The sequence below is a fragment of the Wickerhamomyces anomalus genome, assembly GCF_001661255.1.
Source record: "Wickerhamomyces anomalus NRRL Y-366-8 unplaced genomic scaffold WICANscaffold_4, whole genome shotgun sequence".
Lineage (NCBI taxonomy): Eukaryota > Fungi > Ascomycota > Saccharomycetes > Phaffomycetales > Wickerhamomycetaceae > Hansenula > Hansenula anomala.
The window spans coordinates 1307294-1322394 of record NW_017567113.1 but is presented as its reverse complement, the minus strand read 5'-3'; the positions used below and the strand labels follow the sequence as shown (position 1 = coordinate 1322394).

The following is a 15101-nucleotide window of genomic DNA, read 5'->3' as shown; positions in this document are numbered from 1 at the left end:
TCAGAAGTTCCAGTCTGGCCAGATATCTGCAATATTATCGAGCAGCTGATCAATCACAAGTACAAACATTAATACTGTGTGCAGAAAATATATCAATTGCAGGATTATTAATTTAGGGGATTAATTAATTAGGTGACGTACTAGTTTTATGAAGTCATCATTAAGGTGGAGACCAAATTGACTATATTAAAAAACGATATAAGGAGCTGTTAATCCGGTTATGATGCTCTATACATTGTTCACCAGCGAAGTAAATGATTCGCTTAGTCCATATCGTATAGTAATTGGTTATTACTAGAAGTTCGATTCATTATTCTTACACTCTCCTCCCATTAAATTCTCGATCAGGTTGGGTTCCCGGTTGGTGGACGAAAAAAACTTGATCAAATTTTATGAACTGTTGATTTCATTTATTTGATACAAACGAATGTCTTTTCTTAGTTGAAGTACGATGGTATCGCTCAGCTACACCGTTTTGAAAGTAAAATGTGGGACAGTGAGCTGATGGTGATTCCCTTTAATTAATTCATAGTGAAACAGTTGATCAATTTTATGAGTTCCAATCAGAGTTTTTGAAGGTTTCTCTAATAGATCATGTTTAACATAATTGAATATTGATATTTCACATTTCTGCTCTCAGGTTGATTAATTGATCATATGGTTTTGTTGAAAGACTTTTGACAATTGTTTCAGCTTGAATGATTTGTTTGATAATAATGGAATAAACAGTGTAGCTGGTATAGAAATATCCAGAAACTATCTACGAGTCTTTATTTAGCTAATGTCTAGTTATTGAATATGTAGCTATTTCCACATAGAAGTAGATTAACACAGTGATTATGAGATATCAAACTGGGTATTATATGGGGATGTAATCAAAGTAATCGACACTAAAATGATGATTATGCAGAGAACGGGACCCTTAACAATGTAGATCTTTGGATCATAGACAGAATAAAGAGACAATACACACTATACATTATACACTACCAATACTTCAATACATTAAAACTCTACAAACCACACCAAACCAACCTCAATCTCACCATCAACACCAGATTCTTCTCTGTTGAGGATATGACGTCATACACTATCTATTCCACCAAAACACGCTATAAACACCTCCAAAATTCAAACCTATTAAATCCACAACAACCTACACTCTCCAAACCCGTTGAATCCGTCACTCCAACAGCCACTGATCATTTAAATTCCCAATTCCAATCCAAAAATCATTCACAGCTTCGCCCAAAACCTGAAAAATTGGCATTCGCGAAACACCAAATTGTGAAAAGTTACGCCTCGAAATTATTCTCTTGGAACTGAATGAGCCCTCGAGCAACAAGAACCACATTCTCTGACTAATTCACACTCATCACACTCTACTACAACTCTGCACAGCTCCAATTTGATCAGGTTCCATAATTATCCAACGGTAAAATAAAACTCTTACAACCCGGGTATTATTCAATCCAAGTGCATCATTATAATTATAGCCACGAGGAGCAAAATAAAAAAAAACTTTACTTGTCAAGTTACACTATATATATATTGTGATCAGATTCATCCCTTTGTTCAAGATAGATTACTTGCATTCGACTCACATACACAATGAAGCTAAGTTTACTGGTTGGTATAGCCTCTGTTTCAACGTCGGTCATTGCAAAGAACATTGCACCAGGGGTACATGGTTTCAACTTTGATGTTACACGAGGTGATACATATGAAGATTCTCACAAGGATAAACGAACAAGATTAGTGAAAAGAGCTTCCCCAGATGGTACTGTTGAGACTACGTTAGAAAATCAAAGAAGTTTTTACTCGGTGGAGATTGGTATTGGTGATCATGATGAAAACGTTACGGTATTGATGGATACAGGTTCCTCTGATCTTTGGGTTACCGGATCAAATAATCCATTTTGTTCATCAGGCTCATCTTCATCTTCGGGTTCTTCATCCTCAGGGAGTAGTAATGGAGGAGGAGGAGGTGGTTTTGGCTGGAAGGCTTGGAGAAGGATTGAAGATTTCAATACTTCAAACATTCCAACGTTAGGTCATCGTCGTCCTGTTATAAATAATGCTGAGCAAGATGATACAAATAAAGATTCAGATTTCGGATCAACTCAACCTTTTGGAACTGCATCTCAAACTGGTCGAGAAACTCAAACTCAAGTTTCTTCATCTCAAGCCACTATAGATTGTTCAGAGTATGGTACTTTTGATGTTGACTCTTCTTCAACTTTCCATTCAAATGATACTGAATTCTATATCGTTTATGGTGATAGTTCTTATGCTTATGGTACTTGGGGTTATGATGATGTTACCGTTGGTGGTACAAAAGTTGGAAATTTATCATTTGCAGTGGCTAATCAAACAAACTCCACTGTTGGTGTTTTGGGTATTGGTCTTGAAGGTTTAGAAACAACTTATTCAGGTTCCACTGCAGCTAATGGTGGTGGATACACGTATTCTAATTTCCCTGCTAAATTGGTTGATGATGGTTTGATTCATAAACGTGTTTATTCATTGTTTTTAGATTCAAGTAATGCTAGAAGTGGTACTATTTTATTTGGTGGTGTGGATCATGCTAAATATAATGGAAGTTTATTAACTGTTCCATTAGTTAACACATTAGCCTCTCGTGGTTATGACCAAATTATTAAATTGGAGATTACATTATCAGGTGTTGGTTTACAAGATGTTTCATCTGCAAATATTGATGAAAGAACTATAACAACAACTAAATACCCAGCTTTATTAGATTCAGGTACCACATTAACTTATTTACCAAGTGATTTGATTAGAAGTATTGCCAATGCATTGGGTGCTGAATATTCAAGATCAACTGGTTATTACATTACAAGTTGTTTTAGTGGATCTAATTCAGGTTATCTTGTTTATGATTTCCAAGGTAAATTGATTCGTGTTCCATTATCAGATATAGTTTTACAAACAACTTCAAGTTCATCTTGTGTTTTGGGATTATTCTCATCTGGTGATAATTCAATCATTTTAGGTGATTCATTTTTACGTTCAGCTTATGTTGTTTATGATTTAGATGATTTAGAAATTTCATTAGCACAGGCCCAATATTCTGATGAAGAAGATATTGAAGTTGTTACAAGTACAATTCCATCAGCTTCACGTATTGCAGATTATAGCAACACTTGGTCACAATACCAAAGTGCAACTAATTCAGGAAACATTTTCACAAATACTGATGATTCAGAAGCTGCAGCCACTTCGAATGGTGGTGACACACCAAGATCTAGTCAAAATGCCAGTGGTGGTAGTTCAAGAAGCTCATCATCTTCAAGAGCAAGTTCTAGTTCTTCAGGGTCAAACCAAAGATCAAGCAGTGCTTCAACTTTGAATATTTCGATTGTCAGTGTTTTCTTGATGTCGTTCTTTGTTGGTACAGGATTGGCTTGTTTGTGATGCTATCCTTATTAATTCTTATGCTTCATGATTTTACACAGACAGCTAGATGTTCTTTAATAAAACCGTTAACTATATGCTTAGTAATCACACACTGTAACGCTGACTAATCACACCATCCGAATTCAAGCGAATGCCCCTTCAAAAACAAAACAAAACAACTTCAACGACAACTTCATCATCAATAGTATCATCAATCCCAACTTCACCAGATCATGACGTTGGTGTTTGCCACAAAGTCCAGCACTGCAGTGAGGCTCTCAAAGAAACTCCTTTCAAGCCAATCTCTCATCCAATCTCTGAAGAAGAGCTCTAGTCGCAACTTGTCCACAACTTCAGCATTATTGAAGGCAATCAACAACTCCAAAAAAATATACAAAAACAAAAAATCAATGAAAGATCTAAACATAGCATTGGCATCCGGTATATTATTTGTTGCATCATACATCTCATTATCTTCTCATTACCTAAGTGATTCAGGTGATCCTTTTAGAAATTTCTCAACAACTCAATCAAATTCAACGTCTAAGAATTCAAATAAACAAAACATTTTCCTGTTAAGTGAAGATGAAATAACAAGGCGTTTAAGAAACCTGGAGGAAAGCTATTATGTCAATAGAGGAAAAGGTGTTGTACGTTATGATATTTCTCAATTACCAAGTAATAATCCAATAGAGGATGATCGTTCAGAAAGTGTCATAACTGTTCCAACAAGTGAATCTGAAAATGCAGATTTCTATTTTTGGGGGATTTATGATGGTCATTCAGGTTATCATACAAGTTTGAAATTGAGAGATGAATTGATAAACCATGTTGTTAATGAATTGGGTGCTATTTATAAATCAGATCCAACAAATGAATCAATTAGATTAATTCCATCTCAAGATGCAATTGATACGGCTATTAAGAATGGGTTCCTAGGTTTAGATTATGAAATTGTACAAAAATCTTTACAAAATTTATTAGAAGATCCAAATAATAAAGAAAAGGCTATAAATGCATTACCTGCTGCTTCAGGTGCTTGTGGGTTATTAACTTTTTATGATTCAAGTTCACATTTGTTAAAAGTTGCAGTCACTGGTGATTCTCGTGCCTTACTAGGTTCACTAAATGATGAAAATGAATGGACTGTTAAAAGTTTAACTGTTGATCAAACCGGTGATAATCCAGAAGAAGTTGAAAGAATCCGTGGTGAACATCCTGATGAACAAGGTGTTATTAGAAATGGTAGAGTTTTAGGTTCATTACAACCAACTAGAGCATTTGGAGATTTTAGATATAAATTGAAAGAAATTGCAGGGAAATCAATTGAATCATTACCTGAACATTTAAAAATTTATTTTAGAGCTCCACCTAAGAATTTCCTTACACCTCCTTATGTCACTGCAGAACCAGTTATAACTACTACAAAGATTAATCCATCCAAGAATGATTTCCTAGTTATTGGATCTGATGGATTATATGAATTATTATCAAATGAAGAAATTGTTGGATTAGTGGTTAAATGGTTAGAAAATCACAAGATTAATGATAATTCACCAGCATTAAATTCTAAATCATGGAAATTATTTGGTTCAAATTCAGATTCAGAGAAAAAATTACCAAAAGTTTTAGATATTTCTGATGAAAAATATAAAGATTTCCAAAGACCAGCATTTAGAAACAAGAATAATAATCAACAACATGAATATTTATTAGAAGATGATAACGTTGCTACACATTTGGTGCGTAATGCACTAAGTCTTGGTGGAAGTAAAGAATATGTCTCCACATTAGTTTCAATCCCTTCACCAACTTCAAGAAAATATAGAGATGATTTAACAGTTACTGTTGTGTTCTTTGGTGAAGATGGTGTCATTAAAGAAGATGGGAAATTAGAAGTGAACTTACCAGCCACTAAAGGGGGTAAATTAACAGAACAGAAACCAAAACTATGATCTTTAGAACTGTTTTTTATATATATTCAAGGCATTTACATTCGATTGTAGTTTATCATGGCTTCAGGTACATCCCGACACCAGCAGCCAGCACAAAAAAGTCCCAAATGAATTGTAAAAGGGAGAGATAACAATAAACACAATCATTTGCACAATACACTTTTGAATTAATAGTAACATGAGTACAAACAAATCAGTCACTGCTGTGAAGCTAGTGCTATTGGGTGAAGCTGCCGTGGGTAAATCCTCATTAGTGTTGAGGTTTGTCAGTAACGACTTTCAAGAAAACAAAGGTAAGAATGCTGAAATGATAGAATTAGACCAATATCACTAACACAATACACAAGAACCTACAATTGGTGCTGCATTCCTTACACAAAGATGTGCTATTGGTGACAAGACTATCAAATTCGAGATATGGTGAGTATATGAATTACAATTAGAAGATTTCTAAGTACTAACTGACAACAGGGACACTGCTGGACAAGAAAGATTTGCCTCATTAGCTCCAATGTATTATCGTAATGCCCAGGCCGCATTGGTTGTGTATGATATAACCAAACCTGCTTCATTCATTAAGGCACGTCATTGGGTTAAAGAACTACATGAACAAGCATCAAAAGATATAATCATTGCATTAGTTGGTAATAAATATGATTTGGTTGAAGAGAATGAAGAGGAGAATAGAAAAGTTGCATATGAAGAAGGTAAACAATTGGCTGAGGAGGAAGGTTTATTGTTTTTTGAAACTTCTGCTAAAAGTGCATTCAATGTTAAAGAAGTGTTTTTAGCTATTGGTAATAAGATTCCAAATCCTGAGGATGTTGCTAATAATGAAACGACGAGAAGTGATGCCAATAGAGTTGATTTGAATGTGAATAATGATTCTCCAGAGGCTAATGGTTGTAATTGTTAGAGTTATTTAAGCTTTTTTTTTTTCCTTTTCTGATATTATTGGGATGTGATTCTTGTTATTTTTGATTGTTTTTTAATACATGTGTTTTGGTCTATAATGAGAACGATAAAACCAACGTAATGTGTTTTATTTAATGTAAATTTCATCTTTATCAACGGTTTTGCCTATTTTGTTTATGTCCCATTTCCATAAAAACGTTGAAAAAAAAGATATGGCTTTCAACAATTCCAGCACATAACTCCAGGAACAAGAACCATGAATGGTGACAATGAAGAATATAATGCTCTTACACGAGTACTGTGAGTATCTCAATCACCTCCAATCTCTATCCTCAACTAACCCTTCAAAGAAATGCCTATTATTTATATGAAGACTACGCTCGCAAAGAGTTATTATCACCAAGAAGATTAAAATGGAAAAGTTTAACCCAAGAAGAACAATCATTATTACCATGGTTTCCTGAATATCTTCAGGTACTTGAGCATTGTATTAAACTAAATGGAGAATTCACTAGAAACTTAGCAACCACGGTGGCTAATGATTGGGGTGCAAGTTCTGATCCAAGTCAATGGGCACAATGTGGATATGAAGATTATGATAAAGTTAAATATGTTTTCAAGCAAATGTTACGAGAATGGTCAGAGGATGGGCATGAGGAAAGAGATGTATCATTCAATAGGATTTTCCAATATTTAGAGACAAAATATCCAAATGTTGTTGAACGTCAACATGTCAAGATTTTAATACCAGGTTCAGGATTGGGTCGATTGAATTTTGAATTAGTTAAAAGGGGGTTTTGGTGTCAAGGTAATGAATTTTCATATCATATGTTGTTGGCTTCGAATTTTTTATTAAATCATTCATATACAAGAAACCATTATTCGATATTCCCGCTGATTCATAATTTTTCAAATCAATTGAATAGATCATTACAAACAAGACCAATTTTCATACCAGATCTTCATAATCAAACCGAATTGATTAATTTACAAACTGAGTTCCCCTCGATCCCCGTGGGGGAATTAATGTCAATTGCTTCAGGTTCTTTTACTGATCTTTATGGACCTGATGATTTATCTATATCTGATCATTATTCCAAAGATCAAAATGCAAGTGAATTTAGATTACAAAATGCAAATCAGTTTGATATAGTGATTACACATTTCTTTATGGATACTGCATCAAACGTTATAGAGTATTTGAAAACTTTAAATCATACAATTAAACAAGGAGGTGAATGGATAAATTTTGGTCCATTATTATGGCATTTTGAAGATGCTGAGGATGTTGTTGAGATTATTAAACAAGATGGAACTAAAGTCCCCACACCTGTCAAGGGTTTAGAATTAACAAATCAAGATTTTTTAGAATTGGCTCAAAATTGGTTTGAATTTAAACATCATGAGAAACAGATAGAAGTTGGATATAGTTCTGACCCTAAAGGGTTAGGAGGATGGAAATATAAATGTGATTATTGGATAGCTACAAAGAAATAATGCACATCACATTCTTATTATTTTTTCAACTCCTCTTTCAATTCTTTATTCTCTGCAACAACCTTCTCCACCAAATTTGTCAATTGATCAATTTTTTCATATAATGGATATAATTCCCAACCGACACCAACAGTAGTTCCTTGATCCACAGGAGGTGCGATTGATTTAACTCTTTTATACCATTGTTTACCCACGTTAAAATGCGGATCAACCCTTTCAGCATTATACTGAGCTCTTAAATCTTCATTAACCCGTTCATTTGAAGACTCAGCACCACCCGTTGCGAAAATACCTTCATAATCATCCTGGTACCCATCAGTTAGGTCCCATTCTCTATCAAATTCATTAGCATCATCAGCTAGGCCTTTGATTCTATTATATTGGATTCTTCTTGATTCACGAGCCTCTTTCAATGCGATCCAGGACAAATATGGGGAATAACAAATAACCATGATTCTATAATTCAAAGTTGAATAAGATTTTGGAGATAGCACTAAAGCCAGTGGTGAAAAAATCAATTCAATAATGTTTAAAGGTGGGACATAAACACAAACATCAGGTGCTCTGATATAACGTAAAGTCTTTTGGGCAACTAAAGCCATGTATTCATCAATAGCATTATCATAAATCTTGGAATAGGCCGATGAGAACAATGCAATCAAGATGTTTAACAAGATGACAGAGATTAAAAAACTGTAGAAATAGTAAAGAACAGCAGCATAAGGAGGTGCAAATCTTTTAAAAGCATTGAAATCACCAGCACCCAACACGGTTTTCCCCAAATTTTGCACAATTAGATAAGTTGCATCTCTTTTACCATCTGCACTATCCAAACCTAGGAAACCTTGTAAAAACCCTGCAATGACAATAGTCAACAATACAAAAAAAATCATTGATTCTCTAATCATTGTCTTGATAACAACAATCATTGCCCCGACGAACCGTTGAGCATCAAGGTATAGCAACAATCTAATCCACATGAATGGAGCAGCCAACGACAAGATTCTAAACGAAGCTTCATCTAGATGAATACCCGCAGGGGAATCATGAGCATGTGTTAATGACAAGAATCTTAGAATGATGGACCCCGAGACGATTGCATACATTGTATCATTAAAGATATTCCAAAAACTTAGATAGTTTAGCCCCACATGGTATAGTTTTGTCAATTCATCAATGATGTAGGAGCAAGTAAAGAAATAATAAGCACCTTCCCAAAAATCAACAGGCATCACTGTGCGGTCACTTTGGTTAACCACGATGGTATATAGTGCCAAGTAGATCAATGAGAAGAAAATCTCCAAGGAGTATTGATATAATGGAGTTTTAATCCGATCAGGGTTGAAATGGGAAGATAGGTTTGATTTTGAAATATCTTTATATAGGACATAACTCTGAGGGTCTTTAGCAGATTGAACGATCCAGCCTCTCCATAACCACTTCATACATCTTTGATAACCAGCTGACCCGATAACTATAGTGGAATGCATATCCACAGCCAATTCCAAAGCGTTTAAAGGTTCAGAATCAACCGTGTTCAAGTTAACAACGTAACGACGACACAACATTTGGATAAACAAGTACTTATCATCATTTTCTTGCTCAATGATTAATTTGGCAAGGACCTGTGCAGTGGATGCCCTAAGGTCATATAGTTCCGAATCATGGATCTCTGTACTGGATAATTCCCAATACCAACCACAAACTTTCAATAGGGCAAAGATTAGGACAGCTCTGTATTTAGAGGAGGATGAACCTGTAACACCATCGCCTTGCCCACCTGCAGCTTGTAGAGCTAGTTTCAGGACACGATTGTTGATGATTTTGGAGTCTGGTGAAAGGACGACTGATGGGTCAAATTGGACTGGGATTATTTCATCAATTAGGTATTTCAAGTTGAGACAGATTTTCAACACTTGACGAGGAGAAGGGGGAGTGAATGTGTTGACTTGGTCCTCTGTTAAGGGGAGTAAGTAGTCTTCAGCCATGGTTGGACCTTTTCAACTTAGTGGGAATTGAATTGAAGTGAATTGAATGTTTTAAGGGTCTTTTATATGGAAATTTTTTTGATATGAAATTTGACAGGCCCTGAAATTTGATTTGATTTGATACGCGAATTGAAACGTGATGGAAATTGATAACGTGAAGAGAGAATGATTAAATAGGATGTGATTAATTAAAATAGAATATAATTAAATAAGTAAATAGATTAAATGAATTGATTAAATAGATCGAATTAAATCTCATAATTTTCAATTCATGTCAATATGCACCCCTTAACGTCCAGGTACAATTCATTCTACACCTAATCAAACATATATCAATTTATTCTTTTTACTAGTTAAAGCCCCTTCACTCCCTCAATGTTGACAAATCAACTGGCTCACCAATAGTGGAGATCTCATCATACAACAATGTAGTTAAAAACTCACTAAACCTCTCACCTCTAATTTCCGGCTTGAAATAACCAGCAGCAATTTCAAATTTATTATCAACAGGAGCATTCTTCAACAATTTAGCAGTCTCCTCTTTCAACAATCTTGTTGTCAATTCAGGTGTAACCTTCTCCCCCGTGTCATCCAAAACCACACCATGTTTAACCCATTGATACAATTGAGATCTTGAAACTTCAGCAGTGGCAGCATCCTCCATCAGGTTATTTATCGGGACACAACCAGACCCTCTGAGCCAGGCCTCCATGTATGATAACCCAATGTATAAATTGATTCTTATCCCATTTTCCGTGATTCTTGCATTGTCAATCTTGGTGTTTGTTAAATCCTCAGCATTTGTTTTATAATCAGGGATGAAATGGATCTGGTTAGGAGTGCCCATTTCCTGGAAAACCTCGTTACAAATGGGTGCCAACGCTGGATGTGCGACCCAGGACCCATCATGACCTTTTGTCAATTCTCTAATCTTGTCATTTTGCACTTTGGCCATTGCAGCGTTATTAGCCTGGATGTCATTCTTGATGGGGATATGAGCAGCCATCCCACCCATTGCGTGGACTTTTCTCGAGTGACAAATCTTGATGAGTTGCTCAACGTAGGCATTCATGAATGGTGAAGTCATTGTGACTTGGTCTCTATCTGGCAAGACATGGGATGGGTCGTTTCTTAATCTTTTGATTGTGGAAAAGATGTAATCCCAACGACCACAGTTTAAACCTGAGGAGTGTTGTCTCAATTCCCAGATGATTTCCTCCATTTGGAAAGCGGCTGGTAGGGTTTCAATAAGAACAGTGGCTCTGATTGTACCCCTTGTGATACCCATATAGTCTTGAGCAACGTTAAACACATCATTCCATAATCTAGCCTCTAGGTGATGTTCCATCTTGGGTAAATAGAAGTAAGGACCATGACCCAATTTTATCAATTCATGACAATTGTGGAAAAAATATAACCCAAAATCAAATAAAGAAGCAGAGATGGGTTCATTATCCACCAAGATGTGATTATCAACCATATGCCAACCTCTTGGTCTTAGGATCAAAGTTGGGGTGGTTTTTTCCTTGTTGACTTTATAAGTCTTACCAGTTTGTTCATTTGTGAAGTCAACTTGACCTCTAATGGCATCATACAGGTTCAATTGACCATAAATGACATTTTCCCAAGTTGGAGAAGCAGAATCTTCTAAATCGGTCATATAGGTCTTGACATCAGAGTTTAGAGCATTAACCAACATTGATCTTGAAGAAGGAGGGCCTGTGATCTCGGTGTTTCTTGCAATTAAACCAGGAGCTAAAGGAGGACCAGTCCATGTTGGATCATTTCTAATTTGTTGAGTCTCTTGAAGGAAAGTGAGTTCGCCACCATTGTCTAAGTGTTGTTGAACTTTTTCTCTGTTGGATAGTAGTTGTAATCTGGTTGGGTTGAAAGTACGGTGTAGCAGAGTGATGAATTCCAAGGCACTTTTGGTTAATAGGTGCTGAGGTGTAGTGTTTGAAGGGTACTTTGGAGAGGAGTCTAGCTTGCCTAGGAGCTGGACATTGTCTAGAGTTTTGCGAACCATTTTGGTGATAGTGATATTGAATAAAGGGATAGCATTTTGCAATGGGTTGTAGTGTTTATATAGAGAAAGGGTATGGTTTGCATTGCGGATTGAAGAGTTGGTTTTAAGGAAGTTTTCATATGGGTTGGATTCCACGGGAGGGCGATCCGGTGGCTCGGTCCGGTGTTGGATAGAATAGTTAATAGAGAATAGACTTGGAAGTATTAGGTATAGTATTAATATACAATTGATATACTATTAGATACTATACTAATAACTATTCTATTATATACTATGCTATACTATAATATTATCTATAATCTATACTATTCTATACTATCCTATACTATACCATTAACTAGACTATACCATACTGTTCTTCTACACCTTCTTCACCTCCACGCTTCAACGGAGGACTGGTTGGCACACGCCTGGAAAAGAGAAATGATCAAAGGGAATTTGATTTGAAGATTGAACGATTTGATCAATTGAGAAAAAGAGATGTGGTATAAGTTGTAACCTTTGTTGATTAGGTAATTGAACTCTCTACCATTATCTACTTTGGCTAGCAGCTAACAGCTAATTATTGGACTCGTTTTCTAGTGCACATGCGGTTAGCGTCTGTCGTTTTGTATTTCCAGTTCTAATGCTTTGTTCAGTTTAATATGAGATGGTATATGTCCTTCACTAGTCATGGTTACATGGGGGTATGGAATATCCCATGACTCATATAATTGTACATACTACTATTGTTTTGAAGATATGAAATGACATTATCATGATTCTCAACATATAACAGTATATGCTCTATTTCCACTCTATTCAAATGTAGACGTGCTCTTACAATAGATTTTAATACACAACTAAACTCATTCATACGATCCCAAACTACAATTATGTTTTCACTGTTATGATTGTACCCCTAAAACGATCGCAAAAAAAATATAAATAGAAGTTGAAATCCCCTTTTCAACCTCCGGCAGAAGACATATTATAATACTTTAAGACACCGATAAGGGAATTCCTTTATGTCGCAAGTAATATTGGTTAAACGTCGCTATATTGTTCATTGCCAGGCTTACATATGAGTTTTCTTCAATTGGTTACAACTGATGCCCATCTTTAATGGGAGCACCTAGTCAAATCATGAGGAAAAGTATACATTTGTTAAAGGTTTAGTATTCAATGTTGTGAAGATATGAGAAGACTTTTAAATCGTCATTATTATGATTCCAGCATTAAAGAATACCATGTTATTTTCTTTATTCAATCCATGTAAGCATTAAAAGATACTACTCAACCTGTTCTAAACTGACTGGTTAGTTAGTGTCACGTGATTCATTCGCGAATTTCGTGCTGAGTAGGGTTGAGCAATTTTTTTTTGACTTATGTTCAATTTGAATTGAACGAACATTCAAATCAACTTTGGAAGGAATACAAACTTACGCTTGCTGATCAACCCAAAAATTAACCTTCTGGACCAGACGATGTCCAGTATCAAGTTTTTGTCTAGCAAAGTTCTCATGTTCACCTTCTATACCAACTACAGGTATAGCTGGAAAAACATTCAAAATTTTAGGCTTGTACGTATTTTTTTGAAATGCCTAAGCGTTTGACTATATTATGAATTGGATTTTTTGGCTATCCCTTCCAGCATGTTGTGCATGATATCTAGAAAGTGGCTTCTTCTATTAGAAGTTCACCTAAATGGATTGACTTGATGTGCTATATGTCTCATTTACTTGCCACTTTTCAACCTGCTAAACCCTTGGTTCTAGTTGATACAGCCATGTGTCTTGGTAAGTTGTTCTTGCAAGTCTGACAAGAATCAATTGGTTCAATTTACAAAAATGATCAATATATTGATGTGGTTGATCCAGTTGTGTCATGATTGAAAAGACACATTAAAACATGTCGGCGTATCTACATATGTATTAGAATACTGTGATGATATGGAGCAATATATTATATATTAACCATGATTCCAGTGATATTCACAATACAAATTTTTTTCCCAATACTTTGTGTAGTTGATGTTGTTCATTCTTTTGTTTAGTAGTGCAATCAATATCTTCAATTTTTAAACCTGCATGTTTAAAAGCTTTTGGAACTGTTATTAATGGTGCTGTTGTTTTCTAGATTTTGTACAGCTTCACCTCAACCCAAGCTTCTTGCAATTAATGGTTTTAAATTTAATTCAACATGAGAACCTTAAACTAATAGTGAACGTCCACCATCATTAATTGGTGAAGCATTAGCAGCTGTAACAGTGCCATTATTTTCCTTTTGGCTTTCCAATAAATTACCAACAATTCATTTATAACTCTCCTCATCAAATTCCACAGTTGTTGATGTTTTAACTTTAAAGCCACGAGGAATCATAACTGGAGTAATTTCATTTTCGAATTTACCAGATTCATGAGCTTTTTGAGATCTTTGATAAGATTTCATAGGGAAACTATCTTGATCTTCTCTTGCTAAATTATAATATTTAGCACATTTTTCAGCAGAAACACCCATACAGTAGCACCATCATAATCATCAGCTAACCTTCAACTAAAACAAAATCACCATATCCAACACCAGGTCTTGCAATTGGAACGTTAATAAAGAGTCTTGGTCATTGATTTAGCACCACAGACAACCACAATATCAGAATTAGCCAATAAAATGGGTTGAGAAGCCATTTTAGTAGCTGTCAAACCTGAAGCACAAACTTTATTAAAAGTAGTTGCAACGGGTATCAATGCCTAATTTTGATTATAGGGCAACTAATTGTCTAGCAGGATTTTGACCAACATTACCAAAGACAAGTTCTTCGTGTTTAACCTTTGGAACTTTTGATAAAGCAGCAGTGACGGCATGAGCACCAAGGTCAACATAGTTTAAAGCAGAGAAATAGCACCTAGAAAAGAATCAATATTGGGTTTGGGGTGGTGTACGGATGTTTAGAAAATTTCGGCGAATTTCCAAGGTTTTGTTGTCAAAACAATCAACTTCAGTTTCATCAACAGTCAACATGGTGGTTTGGTTGTTCAAAACAAGCATTAGATAGTTAGATAACTTACCCATGCACAAGGACTATTATTTAGACCGATCGGTAGCCGTCTGTGTGACAAATACATTCGAATCCTTGGGTTGATATTGCTCCTGGTTGGGGTTGACAGACTCGCTAAAGGGCGTTCGTTCTTCTTATTTCACCAATAGCATGCGGGTTTGTATCTCTCCTCCACTCCAAATGCTAGTCATGGTTACATGGGGGTATGTAATCCCATGACTCATATAATTGTACATACTACTATTGTTTTGAAGATATGAAAT

The 15101-nt window shown here is 35.5% G+C and overlaps 7 protein-coding genes across 7 annotated transcripts; 4 read left to right on the top strand and 3 right to left on the bottom strand.

Annotated features, from left to right (window-relative positions):
- Positions 1-1611: 1611 nt before the first annotated feature.
- On the top strand, positions 1612-3438 carry WICANDRAFT_32297 (pepsin-like aspartic protease; the record flags this gene model as incomplete). Its single annotated transcript, XM_019181940.1, has 2 exons — positions 1612-1969; positions 2054-3438. 2 exons carry the CDS (start codon positions 1612-1614, stop codon positions 3436-3438), a joined length of 1743 nt encoding a protein of 580 aa, XP_019038345.1.
- A 392-nt stretch (positions 3439-3830) lies between these two features.
- Positions 3831-5375, top strand: PTC5 (type 2C protein phosphatase PTC5; the record flags this gene model as incomplete). The annotated part of the gene is made up of 1 exon (XM_019181876.1): positions 3831-5375. The coding sequence occupies one exon, from the start codon at positions 3831-3833 to the stop codon at positions 5373-5375; it is 1545 nt and encodes a 514-aa protein (XP_019038344.1).
- Positions 5376-5553: 178 nt separating this feature from the next.
- VPS21 (Rab family GTPase VPS21) lies at positions 5554-6291 on the top strand (the record flags this gene model as incomplete). The annotated part of the gene is made up of 3 exons (XM_019183585.1): positions 5554-5668; positions 5723-5795; positions 5847-6291. The coding sequence occupies 3 exons, from the start codon at positions 5554-5556 to the stop codon at positions 6289-6291; spliced, it is 633 nt and encodes a 210-aa protein (XP_019038343.1).
- Positions 6292-6546: 255 nt separating this feature from the next.
- WICANDRAFT_84776 (S-adenosylmethionine-dependent methyltransferase) lies at positions 6547-7787 on the top strand (the record flags this gene model as incomplete). The annotated part of the gene is made up of 2 exons (XM_019185777.1): positions 6547-6590; positions 6641-7787. The coding sequence occupies 2 exons, from the start codon at positions 6547-6549 to the stop codon at positions 7785-7787; spliced, it is 1191 nt and encodes a 396-aa protein (XP_019038342.1).
- A 17-nt stretch (positions 7788-7804) lies between these two features.
- On the bottom strand, positions 7805-9775 carry YVC1 (Yvc1p; the record flags this gene model as incomplete). The annotated part of the gene is made up of 1 exon (XM_019184929.1): positions 7805-9775. The coding sequence occupies one exon, from the start codon at positions 9773-9775 to the stop codon at positions 7805-7807; it is 1971 nt and encodes a 656-aa protein (XP_019038341.1).
- Positions 9776-10139: 364 nt separating this feature from the next.
- MLS1 (malate synthase MLS1) lies at positions 10140-11801 on the bottom strand (the record flags this gene model as incomplete). The annotated part of the gene is made up of 1 exon (XM_019183584.1): positions 10140-11801. One exon carries the CDS (start codon positions 11799-11801, stop codon positions 10140-10142), a length of 1662 nt encoding a protein of 553 aa, XP_019038340.1.
- A 2190-nt stretch (positions 11802-13991) lies between these two features.
- On the bottom strand, positions 13992-14300 carry WICANDRAFT_63629 (uncharacterized protein; the record flags this gene model as incomplete). The annotated part of the gene is made up of 2 exons (XM_019183583.1): positions 13992-14041; positions 14105-14300. The coding sequence occupies 2 exons, from the start codon at positions 14298-14300 to the stop codon at positions 13992-13994; spliced, it is 246 nt and encodes an 81-aa protein (XP_019038339.1).
- Positions 14301-15101: the final 801 nt, after the last annotated feature.